The sequence below is a fragment of the Trachypithecus francoisi genome, unplaced genomic scaffold, assembly GCF_009764315.1.
Source record: "Trachypithecus francoisi isolate TF-2019V2 unplaced genomic scaffold, Tfra_2.0 Lachesis_group15, whole genome shotgun sequence".
Lineage (NCBI taxonomy): Eukaryota > Metazoa > Chordata > Mammalia > Primates > Cercopithecidae > Trachypithecus > Trachypithecus francoisi.
In genome coordinates this window covers 30,550,590-30,569,876 of record NW_022681460.1, presented here as the reverse complement: position 1 = coordinate 30,569,876, position 19,287 = coordinate 30,550,590, and the positions used below count along the sequence as shown (strand labels likewise).

General features: G+C 35.9%; 1 protein-coding gene across 3 annotated transcripts in view; it reads right to left on the bottom strand.

The window, feature by feature from the left end:
• Nucleotides 1-19,287, bottom strand: part of ZNF292 (zinc finger protein 292) — a 109,406-nt gene that overhangs the window by 37,955 nt on the left and 52,164 nt on the right. For 2 of the 3 annotated variants that reach the window (XM_033234542.1, XM_033234541.1), the window contains 3 exons: nucleotides 7,794-7,948; nucleotides 7,521-7,599; nucleotides 5,177-5,312 (listed from right to left, as the gene is read on the bottom strand). In XM_033234542.1, the coding sequence (XP_033090433.1) occupies nucleotides 5,177-5,312; nucleotides 7,521-7,599; nucleotides 7,794-7,948 (370 nt within the window). Of the gene's footprint in view, nucleotides 1-1,035; nucleotides 1,063-5,176; nucleotides 5,313-7,520; nucleotides 7,600-7,793; nucleotides 7,949-19,287 lie in introns of those variants that run through there. The other variant, XM_033234543.1, reaches the window with a different exon arrangement.

Genomic DNA, 19,287 nt, shown 5'->3' with positions numbered 1-19,287 from the left:
ATTCATATTTAGTTTAATATAGTTCTTGGTTTCTAACACCATTCTTCAATAAAAGGAGCAAGTCCTCTCTAGAGAAATGGGTGATTCCAGGACTTAGGCAGGAAATACACCAGATGAACCTGGAGCATATTATGGTGCCAGAAAGCAAGGAAGTGATCACACAAAAAACAAAACCCATGACGAGGGACACAAGAGTCAAAGGAAAGAGCTCCCATGCCAAAGCTGGAAGAAATTGAGCAACAAAATAAAGTGCATCAGATTATGACCAAAGTATAAAATAAATATATATAAGGCCATACTAATATAAAAGACTGATTTAAAAAAAATAAACAGGGAGGAGACAAATCTCCTGTGTAGAATTCCAAATAACATGCAGATACTGCTTCCTCAAGGAGGTGCAGCATATTCCCACTTCAAGTATGGGTTGCACATAGTAATTTCATTCTAAAGAATACAGCATGGAAAGGGAGGAAAGAATAACTTCATAGTGGAGAAACCTGACACACGCTACACATAGCTAGGTGGTCTAGGTTCACACAAACAGTGATAAGTCGGCTGGGTGTAGTGGCTCATGCCTGTAATCCCAGCATTTCGGGAGGCTGAGGCAGGTGGATCACTTGAGGTCAGGGGGTTGAGACCAGCCTGGCCAACAAGGTGAAACCCCATATCTACCAAAAAATACAAAGAAGTTTAGCTAGGCATGGTGGCACATGCTTGTGGTCCCAGCTACTCGGGAGGCTGAGGTGTGAGAATCGCTTGAACCCAGGAATTGGAGGTTGCAGTGAGCTGGGATTGTGCCACTGCACTCCAGCCTGAGTGATGGAGTGAGACCCTTTCTCAAAAATCAAAAACATCCCCCCAAACCCAAAAAACCTCAAAACAGTGATAAGTCATGTTGACAATACATACGCTTTATATGATGTGATGACAATGGTACTTTACCTTTCTGGTCTTCCTTCTCAAAACCCATAACCCCAGTCTAATCATGAGAACAACATCAGACAAATCTCAAATGAGGGACACTCTACAAAATACCTGACCAGTACTCCTCAAAACTGTCAAGGTCATCAAAAACAAGGAAAGTCTGAAAAACTGTCACAGCCAAGAGGAGCCTAAGGAGACATGACGACTAAATGTAATGTGGTATCCTGGATGGGATCCTGGAATAGAAAAAGGACATTAGGTAAAAACTAAGGAAGTGTGAGTAAAGTATGGATTAATTAATTAATAACAAAAGTATAAAGTATAAATTTATATAAATACTAGTTTATTAATTGTGACAAACGTACCAAACTAATGAAAGATATTAATGATAATGAAAACTGGGTGTAGGGTATATGGAAACTCTTCACAATTTTTCTATAAATTTAAAACTATTCTAAAATAAAAAATTTTATGTAAAAAACAAATTAGGTCAGACTAACCTCAGTATTGAATAATCTTATGTAAGAGAACTTTAGGCAAACACTTGTCAAAAACAATGAAAGTCTGAAAAACTGTCACAGCCAGTTTTTCACAGTCACACACACTTGTTATGGTCTTTCACCAAATCCTTATAGATAGAAAAGGAGAATCACGGGCCAGTATTATGGGAAAATAGGTATATTTGATAAAACAATAATAATCAACGGATATGGATGTAAGAACTAAAGACAAGCAGAAAGATTTTTGTAAGTATCCCAGAAGCTTGATTTCTGGACATGACCTTTTTACGGTTATGATGAAGAACCTGGATGCCAATACGGTATACGAAAATGAAGTCTGCAAAATGAGAGGAAATTGGGAAGGACAAAATCCTTGAATAACAAAATCAGGATTAAAAAGAATCTTGACAAGTTGGGGAGATAGAATGGATTTAATATGGTAAAATTAAACAGGAAGAAAAAGGTAATACACTTGTACACCAAAAGAAAAAGTATACAAATGTAGATTGAGAAGACATAATTAGAAGCTAGTATTTATTTTTTAAAAATTTTAAATGATTTTAGTAACCTCATTGAGTTGTGAGCAATACATGGCTGCCCAAAAAGGTAATGCCATCTTAGGTTACACTAACTTAAGTATAAATTGTTAGCATGAAGAGAAAGAGGATACCTGTGACCTCTAAACTGGCCAGATCATATTTAGAGTACAGATGAAGTGCTGAGATTTACACATTTAAGAGAACTACAAAAACATAAAATGCACTCAAAAAGGAGGAATAACAATTGTAGATTTATAATCAAGCCACATCAAGGTTTTTAGTCTACAAAAGAAGACTCCCATAAATATATACACCTGCTATATATCCACAAAAATTAAAAATTAAAGAAAAGAAAAGAAAAGAAGACTAAGTGTAGACATGATGGCAATCTTTAAAAATCTCAATTGCTACCAAGTGAAAGAGAGATTTATACTTTACTATGGCTTGAGGCAGCACCAGGTCCAAAAGAAGGAAACTCCAAAAATTAGTTTTCACAATTTTCACAATGAAGATTTTCTAATTGCAGGCTAAGAATAGACTGAACTACATAAGTACCATACTCTAGAAGTGTTTGAGCAAAAGCTAATTTATCGGTGATGTTTTAGAGGGGAATTAAAATTGAGTAACAAATAATTGAGCATTAAATACCTTTCCAATCCCAAGGTTATGACCAAAGAGAGGCATACGCAATATTTAAGTATGCCTAAAGTTCCTTTGATATTCAAAACCATCTACTTGACTTGTATTGGTTTAGTTATTAGAGCTACCTCACTCTAGGATACTCAAACGTTGAAGTGAAACCACTATCTCTGAGTCCTGTCCACCCTTACTCTCCCAAATTAAAGAGTATTTCTTGGTTGAGCTGGGCTTTAGTAGCTCCAAAATCAGTCAACTGAAAAAAATAAACCAAAATAACTCAGAATTAATCAGATTATTCACTGTTCAAATACTACATCAAAACTTCAAAAGGCTTCACTATAAACAAACTAATGAGTATAACCTATAGAGGTATACTCATTTTCTGAGCTCTTATTCTTCTCTTCAAACTTGCTGCAGGCTAGATTATGGCTGCAAATCTCTCAATCATGTAACATCTCTCTGGTTGCTTCATGAGCTGTATTGTATTAGTTTGGCTACCTACAATCCACCTAATTTGTGGAAACTCCTCCTGGCTGCATAGTCCTAATTATTCCAGTGGCATGACAGATGAAGGTCAAGAAATAAAGCACCAGAGATGGGCAGAGACATTGGTTAACAGATACAATGTTAGGCACATTCAAACAAGTAAAGAAATCAGGCACATTATCTTTTCAAATAAAGTTGACATCTCTGCTAGGATAAAGGTTCCTTTTTCCCACTTTAGCATAGTATGTGAATTTAGCAACATGCTGTTCAGAAATTGACAATGGGACAACAGGGCATAATAGGGAGAGGCTGAGGTCTGATTTTAATTCCTGGCTCTGCCTCTCATCACTGGTAATGTGGTATGGAAAAAATACTCATCTTTCTGAGCCTCTATTTTCTCATCTGAAAAATAGGGACAATAAAGATCCTACCTTTTTCACAGCATTCACTATGATGGTTAAATAAAACCATGCATATAAAAGCACTTTCCAAACTGTGAGGAACTTGTAATTTGATATTATTACTAATATATCACATCTAATATTTCTAAAAGCTGACAAGATCAGAAAATATAAGTTGGTGCTAGAAGTAAAGCATACTGGTATTAATCTATTGGGAATAGTTAATACGGCAAGGCAAAAAAAAAAATCTAAGATTCTCAACTTTTAAATTTATTGTTAGGCTGGGTATGGTCGGTCATGCCTATAATCCCAACATTTTGAAAGGCTGAGGTTGGAGGATGGCTTGAGCCCAGGAGTTCGAGACCAGCCTGGGTAACACAGGGAGACCATGTCTCTACCAAAAATAAAAATACAAAAATTAGCTGAGTGTGGTGGCATATGCCTGTAGTCCCCGCTACTCAGGAGGCTGAGAGGATCACTTGAGCCTGGAAGGTTGAGTCTGCGGTGAGCCATGATCACACCACTGAACTTTAGCCTGGGCCACAGAGCAAGATCCTGTCTCAATAAATAAGTAAATCAATCAATCAATTACTATTATTAAGTAATGAAAGGATCTCCTTCCAAGGTCTTGAGAACACTGTAGCTAATTTTTGGATATCCATGAAGACAGGGGATAAAGATAAACCTCTTGTGAAAGCTAAGAAACAGGTACACTACTAGAACAATCAAGAAAACATAGAGAAAATGGTGGAGATGGAAATCAAGTAGGAATAACCAACCTAAAGAGAAGTTTGAAGATTGGCTGGGAAGGCTTTGGGTAAATATCAAAGTACCAGAAGAGCTCACAAGCAATAGACTTAACAATCCCTTCTCATGGCCTTCATAACTTGCTACTACATAGCAAAATTTCCTAGAATTTGCCACTGATCAACAAGAAAAGCAGCAATAAATGACGGAAGAAGCTTACAGTGGTAAATATATGATTTTTCCATTAGATATATTACAATTGTTTTAAAAAATTTACTTCTTCAAATACCTTGGGAAAGGTTAGGATGATATTTGGGCACACTTTCCTAAATAATCTCAAGAAAAGTATCTAGAAGACAACTGTACTTTTCTTCAGGGTCTATACAAATTTTAAACTCTAAAAAACATTAAGCGCTATACATAAAAGTAATTTAGCCACCTACTTTCAATGGGAAACCAGGCTGAGCTCATAAAAGAGAAACACAAGGGATAGAATAAGACTGAGCAATAAACTGAGAAAGCATATTAATCTCAGAGACAAAAGACTTAAAGAGTTCTAGCACTGATTTCTTATTCTATTTTGAGGAAGGGCATTTAATCACCCTATTTCTGTTTCTCCAATTATCAAATAAATTATCAAATATAAAATGGACTGCCACCTGTCAGAAGTTAGAGAAGGAATTCCTCTGTTAAAAAGATATTGGGAAAAAATTCTAGTTTATCTGTTATTCTATGATTCTATAATCGCATAAATACATCTTCCCCAAAATAAAATAAAGGCGCAGGGCCTCAAGCACACCTCAGAAGATATTTAATTAAATGGTCCTTCTTTGGAATATCTTGAGATAAATTATACCAAAACAACTTTAACACTTATTTTTTCTAGTCTAATTATTCTTTTTTTTCTCTCTCTCTCTTTCTCTCTCTCTCGAAAATTTACCTTTATCCTTATCCAATGGTTCCTGGGAAAGAATAGTGCACAGTACCGGGTTTTTCCACACCCCAGTCTCTTGAGCTAGAGTAGCTAAAAAATGCAATTCACAGCTGCCATTCTCCATCAGCTTTTCATGAGCTACCTATAAATATTAAATAAACATCCAAAGAATTACAACAGATTTTTAAAAGCAAGCTTATCAGGCTTTAAATATAATACTAAACTTCTGAAAAGACTTTTATCTTAAAACTTTCACATCACATTACAAAGTACTCAATTCCTTTACTTCTAATATTTAAAGATGAATTTCAAGAATAAGAAATAAATCATTTACAAATCTTAAATAAATATAATGTATTTACAGAATAAATCTGTATTTTCTCTTCCCCAAAATCTAAGCCAGGAGTAACGTTATTTCTCTCAAGGAAGCAATCAGAATATCCATACGCATAAAAGAACTTACACATTTTATATCCTCTGTGTTTAAAAAAGTTTTCCCCCAAGTCTACCAATAATAAAAAGATTCACATAACGAACTAAGTGACAACTTATGCATATTCCAATAAAAGGGAATTACGAAAAGAAAATAACTAAATGCACGATTTTTTTCATTTATTCATTGTATAGTTGTGGCAGTTTCACATTAAAGCTGATGATGAACCTTGCCTGCTAGTTGTTTCCAAGTGTTCATGAAAGGGGCATAGTCTTCAGTCCACAGAAGACCAATAGTTTTTATTCAATTCAGAAACTGTTTATTGAAAATTTCCATGAACAAAGTTCTAGAGAAGAGAGCAACTAGTCCCTGACTTTACGGGGTTTGTCCTCTAGTGGGGTAAAGAAATGTTTAAATACTTAAAACACAGGGAAAATAAATGCTGTTAGGTATAAACTAACCTTGAGGAAGCTCAGAAATGGGAACAAAGTGTTGTAGAAACTCAAAGTTGCATGCTATGTTCAAACAAAAAGTCTAATCCTCAAAACCATACAAATATTCCCATTCCAACAAGTTCAGGTGCTTTATTAAGTTTTAAGTAACTGAATGTAGAGGGATGGAAAGAGTTATTTCCTTCATAATCCATCCATCTAAAAAGGTATTAACTAGTCCTTTTGTTTCAAAAAGGAAAGTGTAAAATTTTATCTTATGTTGGCACACAAAATCAGTAGCATTTAGAATTCTGGTTAAGCATATTAAGTCTGTAGTAGGGTGTATCTGAACGGCAAACGGTAAGTTTCAAAATAATTTACCTAAAAATATTTCTGGAAAAAAAAACCTAAGATACAAGTTACGGATATCTGAAGTAGAATATGCATGATCAAAAAGTTAGTTGCAATGTGACAAACAGGACAAGACACTTTCATTTCAACAAACAGTTATGAAGCATTTGTTATATGTAAGACATTATGCGGAATCCTATGACATTAAATAAGATGAATTCCACCTTCAAGGGCCTGCTGCACTTGATGTAGATTTTAACGTTTAATATTAAAATAGGAAAGTTTATTTCTCTGCTTAACTATAGCTTATTTTACATGCTTCTAAAATTTAAGGCTATACCTCTTTAACAAATTTCTTACAGAAAATCTTAAGGCCTGAAGATATTTTAAGAACTCTGGATAGAGAAATGGGGAGAAAGAGAGCTATAGCTTTGAAACTAGCTGGCAGGAGCATTCTTTTTAACTAACCAATTAATCAAAATTTAATTGAAGCCATAATACATCCAGCTCTAGTGCTTGAAACAAAATTTAACATTCTTGAAAATACTCCAAGACAACTAACTGCTAAATTGTGTAGTATCGCATGTAAGCAGAATAACAACACTAAATAAAAGAGACAAAGCATGTGTTTTCAGGCAGGAGAAAAAGCATGGGCTTTGGAATAAAGAACCTTAGATCAAATAACTACTATGTGATATTAGCTATAGAAGTTTGGGCAGATAATTATTTTAGAGTATGAGCCTCAGTTTCCTCACCTTTAAAATGGGGAAACCATACCTACCCATACAAATTTTCATGAGGATTAAATGATATATGTGAAATTCTTATAAAGCACATTGAAGACTTTCACAAACCAGTTTAACTGCTTCTAAATCCAAATGAGGGCACTTTCTTTTGTGTTCCCTTGCTGCTCTTATAAGGCCCTAATAATCTGATCATAAAGATTATTCAATCTATCTTATTTAGCAAACACTTGTTGAGATCTACTATATGTAAGACACTAGTGTTAATAAGATCAGTAATTAATGTCTGTCATTATTGAGATGTCCTAAAGCTTAACTGAATAATTTTTTTAAGAGTAAGGAAAACTGACATAAGATATACCTATATTAAATCTAAAGATAAAGATTCTCACCTGCACCAGTGACTGAAATTGTTCCCACTGTTTATCTGATAACTCAACAGGCAGACACAGTAAAAGTTCAACACAGCTTCTAAAAAACAAAAAGTTGGTAAGGAGAGGAATAATTATTAAAATTCAAAGGAAAATAGAACCAGTAATTCTAATATCATAAGCAGACTCCCCATAACTAACCTATTTAAAATTAAACTATAAGACTTGAGATTTAATGTTTTTGTGTTCTTTTTTAAAGCTAAATCTAGTTTATTTACTCAAAGGTCTACTCACAATGCCAAGCGTTCCAGAACCAAGGCTACATTTTCACATTCAGAGGTAAGATAAGGTCGGGCTTTAACGTAACTTTGGATAGCCACTGTGTATACCTCCAATAAAGGTAAAGGATCTTCTGAAGTTTTCCATTTCTCTGCATATTCTAGGAGTGTCTGTTTTGGAAGGAATAATAAAAAGTATTCAAAACGTAAATCAAAATATACATTGACTGATCGGCTGTGTTTCTGAAAAAATTTGAAAATACAGACTTTTATTTATAAAAACAAAAAGTAGTTTATATTTTTAAAATATTAAATGAAATATAGTCATATTTTTGGCAGCTCTTATTAAAATATTAAATGAAATATAGTCATATTTTTGGCAGCTCTCCGTAGGAGAAAAGATTAGTATTAATTCATCCAGCAATAGCATCATTTCATCAAGGCTAGTTTTAAATAGTGCAAGAGTTATCTCCTCTATTCCCTAGTTAAGTTTTAAAAGTTATTTTAAAAAGACATCTGGGCAAGTAATACTTGACCAGGCATGCAGTGAAGAATTTCAAATAATATCTGTTTTCTATTTTTCGTCAAGCAGCAGAAAATTCAATACTGAAAAACAAAATGAATCATGTACGGTAAGCAAAGACATGTCCTTTTTCAGTCCATAAAAAAATAACAGTACATACAAATTAATAATTTTTTGACAAGCGCTAGCATTTAAAAAGTCATCCAAAGACTTTCAACATATAAAATCAACATTAAAGATATTAAATAATTATTATAAGGTTAATTTCTGTAATAGTTTTTTAATTAAAAATATTTCTCATCTTTCAATTACGTAAATATTTTAAATTTACCTCATCAAAATTTCTTTAAAAGATACTATTTATCTTACTGAATAAGAGATGGGAGATAATGGAAAGAGAAGTTACACAGAAATACACACGTTAAGACTCTTATCTAAAAGGTTCTATAGTTATGCTAAATGAAGAGAGATTCTAATTAAATGTTTTTATAACACAGAAGCCACAATTAGTCCTCTCCACACTTCAGGGTTTAAGACTCATTTAATCAAACATATGGAAATTCAGGTGTCTTTTCCTAGAAAACAGGGCATTTAAAAAAAAAAAAATTTCCTGAGGGCCTGTATCCTCTGGCATACAGAAGCAGATTTAAAAACTGGAGAGAGGGAGGAGGGAGGAGGGAGAGGGTGGGGATTGCATTCTACTACCAAAGCACTTACTACCTTGTTCTCTTTACTAACTTCCAACTAACAGAATTAGTAAGTGATCAGACAAAAGCAATAGAAAAAGTAAGCTGGTAAAACTAAAGGGCAACAAAACAACTACTCACCTACTGAGTAGCCACATATTCACAGACCTTGGCTCTCACTAATCCTTTCCCCCTAAGAAGTGAGGGCAAATACTGATTCCTAGGGAGAGAAAGGACAGAAAACCTGCAGCCACAGTGCAGGATGTAGGGTGGGGTGTCAGGGGATACTCAATTAGGTTCAAAACCAACTCCACAGCAAAATTTCCCAGTAAAGTTGAGGTGGAAAAACTTATTTCTCAGATATCCAGGAAAAAAACACCCCAATCTTTCCTAGATGAACCCCGAAACAAATCTGCTCTCATCCACACTTTCACCTCACCTCACAATCCCATTACATCCCAAACCTCCATGATTCAAAATAGATTCTCTGTGAGGATAAAAACAATCAGAGATAAGTTCCCTAGCTCAATCCACATGAAGCCCAAAGGTAAAGCTATTCCTGATCTTTTAAGTTCCAAGCAGGGATACAGATGCTGGAGAAGAGGGGAATCCGAGTTTCTGTACCCTCTTGGCATTGTTAAATGTAATGATGAACAAATGACATTGTAGCTGGTCAACATGGAACATGAGATGAAGCTGCCTACATTATACCCAAGATGATTCAGCTTCGATGTAAACACAGAAATTAAAGCCTTTTATTTGCCTAATCATGTCACTATTATACATATAATCCCAATCAGAGACTCACTTTTGCAGGTGTCGGGCGGGGCTCAGAAACTGATACCCCAAACTGTGGCACTCTGACATGCTGAGGAAGAAGCCTCAGAGTCTCTCTGACCTTCCCCTGTTCCTTCCCATCTCTTGATCTTCTTTCTCCCAAAGCACAGTATGAAGTTGTTCTGTGAAGTTTCCTTATCTGTCTAAAGTCCAGATCCACCAAAGAAGAATAAAATTACCTTTGATCCTGTTAAATATAGTGAACCCCAAGTTTCTCTTCAAAGAATCAGTATGTCAGTATGTTCACCTCTCTTATTCTTTGATTCTCCATTTTAAAGCTTAACTCCCTGGTTCTCTTCACCCCCTTGCTTCTAAGTTTCAGTAAACAACTTTCTCCCAGTCCTAATCAATAGTTCACATTTGTTCCCTGGTCTCCTGGTTGGTCCTGACTCATCCCGGTCACCTGCTTTATCTGAGTCACCCCTGGTCACCTGCTCTGACCTAAGTCACCTTTAGTTACCTGTTCCTAACCATCCTTCCCACCAAACTACTCACTCTACACTCTGGCTCATACCCCCTGCTCTTTTTAAAATAGCCAATCGGAATTAGCTCAGACTGTGCGGGCCAACCCTAGCCAATATGAGAACGACACAGCACCAGGCACTACCTGCATCAGGAACAAGAACTCCTTCCCCTCACCTGTCCATTGTTCCATCTGCAAGGAGCACCCTTTCTGCAGAAAGTAAAAATTGCCTTGCTGTGAAAATTAAATTTATGTTTGAGTGCTATTTCTTTGTGGCACTGGGAGCAAGCATTTCTAACAGTTCCCTCCCTGAGTTTTTATTAACTGAACTCATAGGGCAGAAAGACAGAAGTGTGTCACACATCTAACCAGACTTCTGTCACAAACCACTGAGTGCTTTGCAGGCTCAACAGACTTTGTCCCAGGCCACTGTATCTTCTTCAAGCCCACTGACTTCCCCTAAAAATAATTTACAACCCTCCTCTAAAATCATCCACATTTCTCCACCCCCCTTTCATTAATAAATTTGTATGCCATTTCAAATCTGCTGTTTGTCAGTTGATTTTCAGTGAACCTTCAGAGGATGAAGGGGAAGTTTTCTTTAGGCCCCTACCCAGGAGAATTCTTAACTTTCTTCTAAATATCCATCAAATAAAGAAGAATTTATATTTCTTACGGATCTGAAATGGTTATACTCTCCTCTTTTGACCAGCTAGATGATTCAGAGGACAATGACAGAGAACTATGGACTGCTAGAAATGAAAACATTCTCTTACATGGTGATTTTGATTAGAGCAATTAAAACCTGGGATTAGTTCCTGGTTGAACCAACATGAACTAGGAACCAACATGAAAAAGAAAATTTGGAATTCGATGATGCAACCATTCAATCAAAAGAGATGTTAAGATTCATGATCAGTCTTCGAATTCAGTTTGTGCCACTGGCAAGTATACAAGTATGGTATAATAAAAATAACTGATCTTTGTCCTAGGTTCCTAGCACAGAGCTCCTGAGACCTTTGAAATCTACATAAGTGTCTTTTTCATGTTAATGAGATAACATTAGGCTGAGGAGCTTCTAGATAGCTTTAAGATAGGGACTGGTCACTAGAAAGACCATGCCATGATTAGAGAGACGGAACTTGCAGCCCCACCCCCCAGTCTTGGAGGAGATAAAAGGTCATAGAGATTGAACCCAATCGCCAATGGCCAATGATTTGATCAATCATGTCTATGTACTCCACAAGACCTCCTAAACAACAGTAGTCTAAGAGCTTTTGAGTTGGAAAACACATCCATGTGCTGGGAAGGTGGCACATCGCAACTCCACAGAGACAGGCTCTGGTGCTTGGAACCCTTTCAGATCTCACCCTAGGTACTTCTTCATCTGGCTGTTCATTTGTATCCTTTATAATACCTTATAATAATAAGTATAGCATTTTCCTGAGTTCTGTGAGTTATTCCAGCAAATTACTGACCCTGAGGAAGGGGTTGTGAGAACCCCTAACTTTGTAGCCAAGTTGAAGTTGGACAGACTTGGGGACCTGGTACTTGCGACTGGCATCTGACCAAAGTCCTACACTTTTTCCCCCATTAAACCAATGGTTTTTGTTCCCACACTCTTTCAAGAATGAATGAATTTGTCTATACACATATATTTATATTTATACACATATGAACAAAGATAGAAGTCACTGTAATCTGGTTTGAAGGTGAGTTCGGGGGGAGATGGCACAGAGGGGAAAAGACAGGGAACAAAACGTAAATGTCTTCCTGCAACGCGCCATATTGCTTCCATTAATGAGTAACCTGTAAGCAAAATAGGGTGAGAAAATTTAAAACTGTTTTTTGATGAATGACTGATGGAACTAGGGATGTTTAATCTGGATACTAAATAGTATTTACTGAATACTTACCACATGGCTAGGTGTTGTTCTAAGAGCTTTACATGTACTACCTATTCAGTAATTAGGTAAATTATAGTAATATGCTTATATTAAAAATTAACAAACCAAGATATAAAGTAGTGAAATAACAAGCCATAAGATCACAGAGCTAGGAAAAGGCAGAGAAGGTATTCAAACCCTCATAGTCTGACTTCAGAGTGTTCATTCTTAACTACTATGCGATACATTTTTTAAGAAATAAAAATTAACTTGTAAATCCAATTTTTAAAATTTGGATTAAATTTTAGATTAAATTAGCCAAATTCACAAATCTAGAGGCTTGTCACATAAGAGAGGAGTTAATTTTATTCTGTGTGTCTCACAGGTCATACTAGGACCACTAGGTTGAAGTTTAAAAGAGACACTCCTGTTTCTGATAAGACAGAACTACCAAACCATCAGAGTAAACCAAAAACAGAACAAGTTGGTCTCCTGAGACAGGTGGTGGCCCATCAACTGAAGTTTTTCAAGGAGGAGCAAGATGATTCAGAGCTGAGGATGCTGAAAGGAGTCATATATTAAAGACACACTCCACCATACCAGAAGAGACTACACTAGTATGTGTGTCTGTTCATAACCTAGTGGCTCATGGATGTTTTGATGTGCACATTGTTCAAAAAATATTTGAATTAGTTTCTAATATTTAGAAGTCATATATTTTACATAAAAACTTGGGTTTCGGCCGGGCGCGGTGGCTCAAGCCTGTAATCCCAGCACTTTGGGAGGCCGAGACGGGCGGCTCACGAGGTCAGGAGATCGAGACCACTCTGGCTAACCTGGTGAAACTCCGTCTCTACTAAAAAATACAAAAAACTAGCCGGGCAAGGTGGTGGGCGCCTGTAGTCCCAGCTACTTGGGAGGCTGAGGCAGGAGAATGGCGTAAACCCAGGAGGCGGAGCTTGCAGTGAGCTGAGATCCGGCCACTGCACTCCAGCCTGGGCGGCAGAGCGAGACTCCGTCTCAAAAAAAAAAAAAACCAAAAAACAACAGCAACAAAAAAACTTGGGTTTCTGGCTTTTCTTTAAAAAAAAAAAAAAAAAAAATTGGCAACTTTGGGCCCACATTCCAGCATGGCAACTAGCTAGGGCTGAGGGATGACCCAAGATCTCCCACTGAGATCAGACACAAGCTCTGTGGTTGCTACATGCCTCACCTCCTTCTTTAAGGGAGCTACTAGATCCCTACAAAGTTATTTGTGGCTACTGCATCTGCTCTATAGTGTGTGTTATGGGGCAAACCTAGGATAGAAGAAATAAGCAAGAGGTTAAAGGATCTCTAACACAGTGTTTCTTGCGGTGGTTTTCATTGTTGTCCCCTGTTACGGAGACCTTTGACTTTTTTTTCCTAATTGTTCATCATCCCCAATGAAATTTTGATACCACAGATTAAACTATATATTTGTTTACATGTAACAAACAATTAAAAAAACAACTTTTTTCTTTAAGAGCCAATTTTTACTCCCTTGAGAACAAAAATGCACACTTTAACATTTGGCTCTTAAGTTGATTTCTCATTATATAAATCACCAGAGTCTAGAACATATATGCTTTAGGGAGAAAGAGTATAGATTAACTTCTGGTAGCATCCTTTAGTTGCCCTAAGGATTACTAGGAACGAAAATAAAAGAGAAATAAAACCACAGGGGTGTTACATTTAATAAACATGGGGATTAAATGACATTACTGTCCTATGTAAAGACTAGTGGAGTGTTGGTTATGTTTATATTATTACATTCATGTTTCACTTCCAATGTACATCTAGGGTTCTCCAGAACAGAAGTTGTCAAACATTTTGATCTCATGATTCTTTACCCTCTTAAAAATGACTGAGGAACCCAAAGAGTTGTTTACGTGAGTTACAACTACTGACATTTACCATATTCAATATGAAAACTGAGACGTTTACATATTTATAAACAAGTTTAAAATATAAACCCATCACATTACCATAAGATATTTTTTAATAAAAATGCATTTCCTGAAAAAAGTGAAAAGACGCATTGTTTTACATTTTTCAAATCTCTTCAAAGTCTGACAAGAGAAAAGAGTGGGTTTCTCATATTGGTTTATACACTTAATCTGCTGCAATACCACATATTAGGTAATCTTTGGAAAACTCCCTGTACACAACTAAAAGGTAGCAAATAATGTCTTACAGTTTTGACCTTTTACCCTGAAGAGCGGATGAATGTGAAATACTACTTAAAATTTCTAAGTTATTAAAATGTATTTTAAGGTTTTGTGTAGAAATGGTAGACTGGACACATTTATTCTGCACCTTACTCTCCCCTCTCCAAACCTCACTGAAACTACAGTAATTTTTTTAAAGTGGCATAAACCCATAAGAATAGGAACATGGGAATGGAACAATCAGAAATAAAATCTTAAAAGCTGGAAAGCATATATAAGATTGACACTCCAAGAAAAGTGACTCCTAAATAGGCTTTAGGTAAAAAACAACAAAAACAAACAAGCAAAACCCACTAACTCTGCATAATCACCAAAGGGCTCAGGAACTGGGAGCATCAGATGCATCTGAAAATGGGGGGTGAAAGTGGGGCTAAAAAAGAGAAAACTGGTTGAAAAGTCTATTTTAGGTGTTAAGCCTCCCTGATTTCCTCCTCACTCTCCACAGCTAGAAAATCCAAGCGAGGTACTGACATTCTTCCTCAGTAAAGAAGTTTAAAAAGAGGTGTTTGGACACAGTCAAGAAGAAGTATCTTACTTTTCAGGGCAATAAGTCAACTTTACATACTCCCTATAGACAGCAAGCCCCTTTTTTCCAACTCACTGCCTGAACTTCCAGGTCCCTAGCTGAGTCTTTTTCTGGGAAATCAAAAAGAAAAGATCCAAGATTCTGACACCAAGCCTTCATCAGGGAATGAAACAAACTAGATCCCTTATTTGTGAAAATCACAACAAATGTCATACATCAACTTGGAGCTCTCAATCACGTTTTTAGCAGTATACCCTTAAATACGGTATTTAAAGACCAGTAGACATTTTTAAAAAGCTTCTAACGTTGAGAGAAATCAAAACAAGGAGGAAAAAAGCAATTTTGAATAAACAGAAACTATGCAGGGAGAAAATAAAATTTCAAGAAACTACCATTAATATTCTTGGATATATGAGAAAACACATTACATCTATGAATAAACACACCATGTTATAAGAAACAGTTATGGAAAAAAAGACTAATAAAAATTACGGATAGGACAAAAAAGATTTTAAAATTTAAAGAATAATGCTAGAGGTCCCATAATTAACAACGGGAGTTCCGGGAAGTCAGAATAGAGAAATTGAGGGGAATAAATAAAATACTTAATTCAAATTAATTTTCTAGAACCTAAGAACATGAATTCTAAGAATGAAAAGGCCCACTGAATGTCCAGCACAATTACTGAAAATAGAACTATACCAAAGTACTTTCTCATAAAATTTCAGAACTCAAAAACAAAGATAGGATCAAAATAAGATTGGTAGGGGAGGAGGCAGCAGATTTCTCAACAGCAACACTGAAGCAAAAAGAAAATGAAGTACTGTATTGAAAGCTATGGGGAAACTATTTATATCCAACGATTGTAACTACTAAAATAGAAAAGCCATTTTGGACATATGTGGTCTAAAATTTTTTACCTTCTAGGCACATTTTTTCAGGATGTTACCGAAGAAGGAATTTCACCAAAATGAAAAATAAACCAGGAAAGGAGTCAGAATGATACACAGAAGAAAGGGAGCTCTAGCATGAGAGAGATGAATGAAGTAAGATTCCAAGAAGATAGTTGTGCAATGGACCTGGAAAATAATTATAGCATCTTAGATGGATTTTGGATAAATTTCTTCAAGATGAAATTGATAGAGAACCCAACGTGCTTGAATAAGCTTAAGAGGAGATTTAAACAATTGAGGGAGAATTTGGATTGAATTAGTGATAAACACAGAAAATTAAGCTAAGAAAAAAACACGATAATTTACATCTAGAGAAACAGGACTCTAGAAAATGCACACTCTTCACAAACACAAGTAAAACAGTTACAAAAACTGAACACAAACTAGGCCACATAAATAGTCACATGAAATAAATAGTCACATGAAATAAAGAATATGTTATATTTTTTCCACATTTTTCCACATTCTTTGAATATAATGCAATAAAGTTAAACACTTAACAAAAGAATACCCTAACAAAGAAAACCACAAACTTGAAATTTTAAAGTGTACTTCTCAGTCTGGGGTAAAAGAAACCATAATAGAAATCAAAAAATACTTAGACTTGAATTATAGCAAAACAACTTATCAAAATTCGTAGGATGCAGCTAAAGCAATCTTAAGAGGGGCAGTTTTAGATGCAAATGTTTATACTGTCACTTCTGTTACAGCTTTAAAAAATACATATATACACATTTGTTCCGACACAACATTAGCAAAACATGAATTTCTCATTTGCTTATAATACTAATTTTTGGTGGGAAACATTAGGTGAAAGCAGAGAATTGTACCCAGATGAACTGAGCTGTTAGAATATGCAAAAATGCACACACGCATGCAAATCAAACACGTATCAGCTACCTTAGTTCACCATAAGTGTTATTAGTGATAACCAATCACACGTGGTGTTACAACTTTCTATCCAATTTCAGAGAACTCTCCTTCTGCTAATTCACATTAACTCACAAACTACATCCCTTCTGACACCCACTTTCCTTCTGGTGCTCACTTCCACAAAGAAATTTCAGATCTTTTTCAAGGTAAAGTACCTATGCATTTCTTAACTACTTAATAGGTATAAAACTGAGCTACTGTTTCAATAAGGTTGTGTGTGTGTGATGACGTTTTTGCATGCTGTGTCTCTTAAGTACATTTTTTTTGATAAGCCCTGGGATCTTTAATGTGCAATTTTGCATGACAAAGAGATTGTTAGGAATTCATATATTGTGATAAAACAAATATCACATTTGTTTTGTGATATTTGTTTGATAAATGGCTGTATTTAAAAAAGAGAAAACAAAGAATAGCCAAAGAGGATATTATTGGGACAAATGGAGAAATTTAAATATATATCGTAATTAGATAATAGTGGTGTGTCAATATTACATTTCCTGAGTGTGATGATTGTGTTGTGAGTATACAGAAAAATGTCTTTGGCCTTAGGAGATAAATGCTTAAAGTATATAAGGGAGGCAATGTCATAATACTGGCTAACTCTTAAAAGATTCAGACAAGAAAATAAAGTGTGAGATAAAGCAAATACGGCAAAATGTGAATGAAGGGGGAATCTTGGTGAAAGCTATGGGAGTATTCATGGTACTATTCTTGTAACTTTTCTGTTACAAAGAGTTTGGAAAAGCAAAGTATTGAGGGTGGGAAGTGTGGTAGATTGAATTCTTCACCTCTCCTTGTTTCCATGTTGTTCGTCACATTTAATTTCTCATAATGGTAGAAAATATTTTCCTAACCCATGTGACTTGTTCTGACCAAGAGAATGGGGCAGAAGCGATAGCAGGACGGCTGTAAGTTTAAGCATCTTGCTTTCTCTTATGCTTCTGCCCTCACAATGAGAAGATACATCCAGATTAGCCTGCTGTTCCCAGCAGGGTAATGAGAGGCAGATGTCATCCTGTTGCTCCAGTTGAGTCCAACACGTATCAGGTAACAGCCAATCTGAAACATATCTATCAGTCCAGCCAAGATCAACAGATACTTAACCAGACCTCAGATGAGTAAGCAATAATGCTTATGTTAAATGCTATATTAAGGTTTTTGCAGTTTATTATGCAAAATTTGGTGAAAATAACTAAGTAGCCAACTTAAATTGGAAAAAGAACAGGATAAAGTCAAAGAGTATAAAAACGTAAAAGTAATAAAACTAAGATGAGAAACAAATGACATAAAAAATAAAGGCACAGATTGTGGTGAGGATGTTTAAAAAAAGAAAAAAATAAGAAAACACACAGAGAGGGTCAATAAAACTAAACCTAGTCATCTGGCAAAGCTGGTCAAGAAAAAAAGAGCACAAATCAACAGTACTGGAAATGAGAAAGGAGTCATAACTACAGAAGCAATAAAGATGTTTTAAAATCAAAATATATTGAATAATCTTATTTGAAATAAGATTATTAAGAATGTTATCTGAAAATAACTTAAAAATCTGAATAAAATGGGAATGATTAGAACATTACTAAAATGATCTCACAAAGAAATAGAAAAAAATAGTCCTTTACCTATTAAGAAACTGAATCCAAGTTAAGAAAAAAAAAAAAAGAATTATCAGACAATTTTTATAGAAAAGTCCAGCAAACAGGCTGGGCATGGTGTCTCCTGGCTGTAATGCTAGCACTTGGGGAAGTCAAGGTGGGGGGATAATATAAGGCCAGGAGTTAGAGACCAGCCACAGTGAGACTTCATCTCTACCAACGATTTAAAAAATTAGCCAGGTATGGTGGTGCATGCCTGTAATCCCAGCTACTTGGGAGGCTAAAGCTGGAGGATCACTTGAGCCCAGGAGTTTGAGGCTGTAGTGAGCTATGATCTTGTCACTGCACTACAGCCTGAAGACAGAGAGATATATTGTGTCTGGGGCCAGTGGGGAGGGGGGAAAACCCCCAGCAAACAATCCTTTAGGAAACAGATAATCTCTTTATTACAGAAGCTTTTGGATGAACGGAAGAGTGGGAAAATTCACTAATTCATTGTTTGAGGCTACTATAAACTTGAGAATAAAACTGGGTACATATGGTATGAGAAAGGAATAATCACAGGCCAATCTCAGACATAAACAGCAATTTTAAAATCCTAAATGTGGCCAGGCGCAGTAGCTCACGCCTGTAATCCCAACACTTTGGGAGGCCAAGGAAGGCAGATCACCTGAGGTCAGGAGTTCGAGACCAGCCTGGTCAACATGGCGAAATCCCGTCTCTACCAAAAATACAAAAATTAGCTGGGCATGGTGGAAGGTACCTATAATCCCAGCTACTCGGGAGGCTGAGGCAGGAGAATCGGTTGAACCCAGGAGGCGGAGGTTGCAGTGAACCAAGATTGTGCCATTGCACTCCAGCC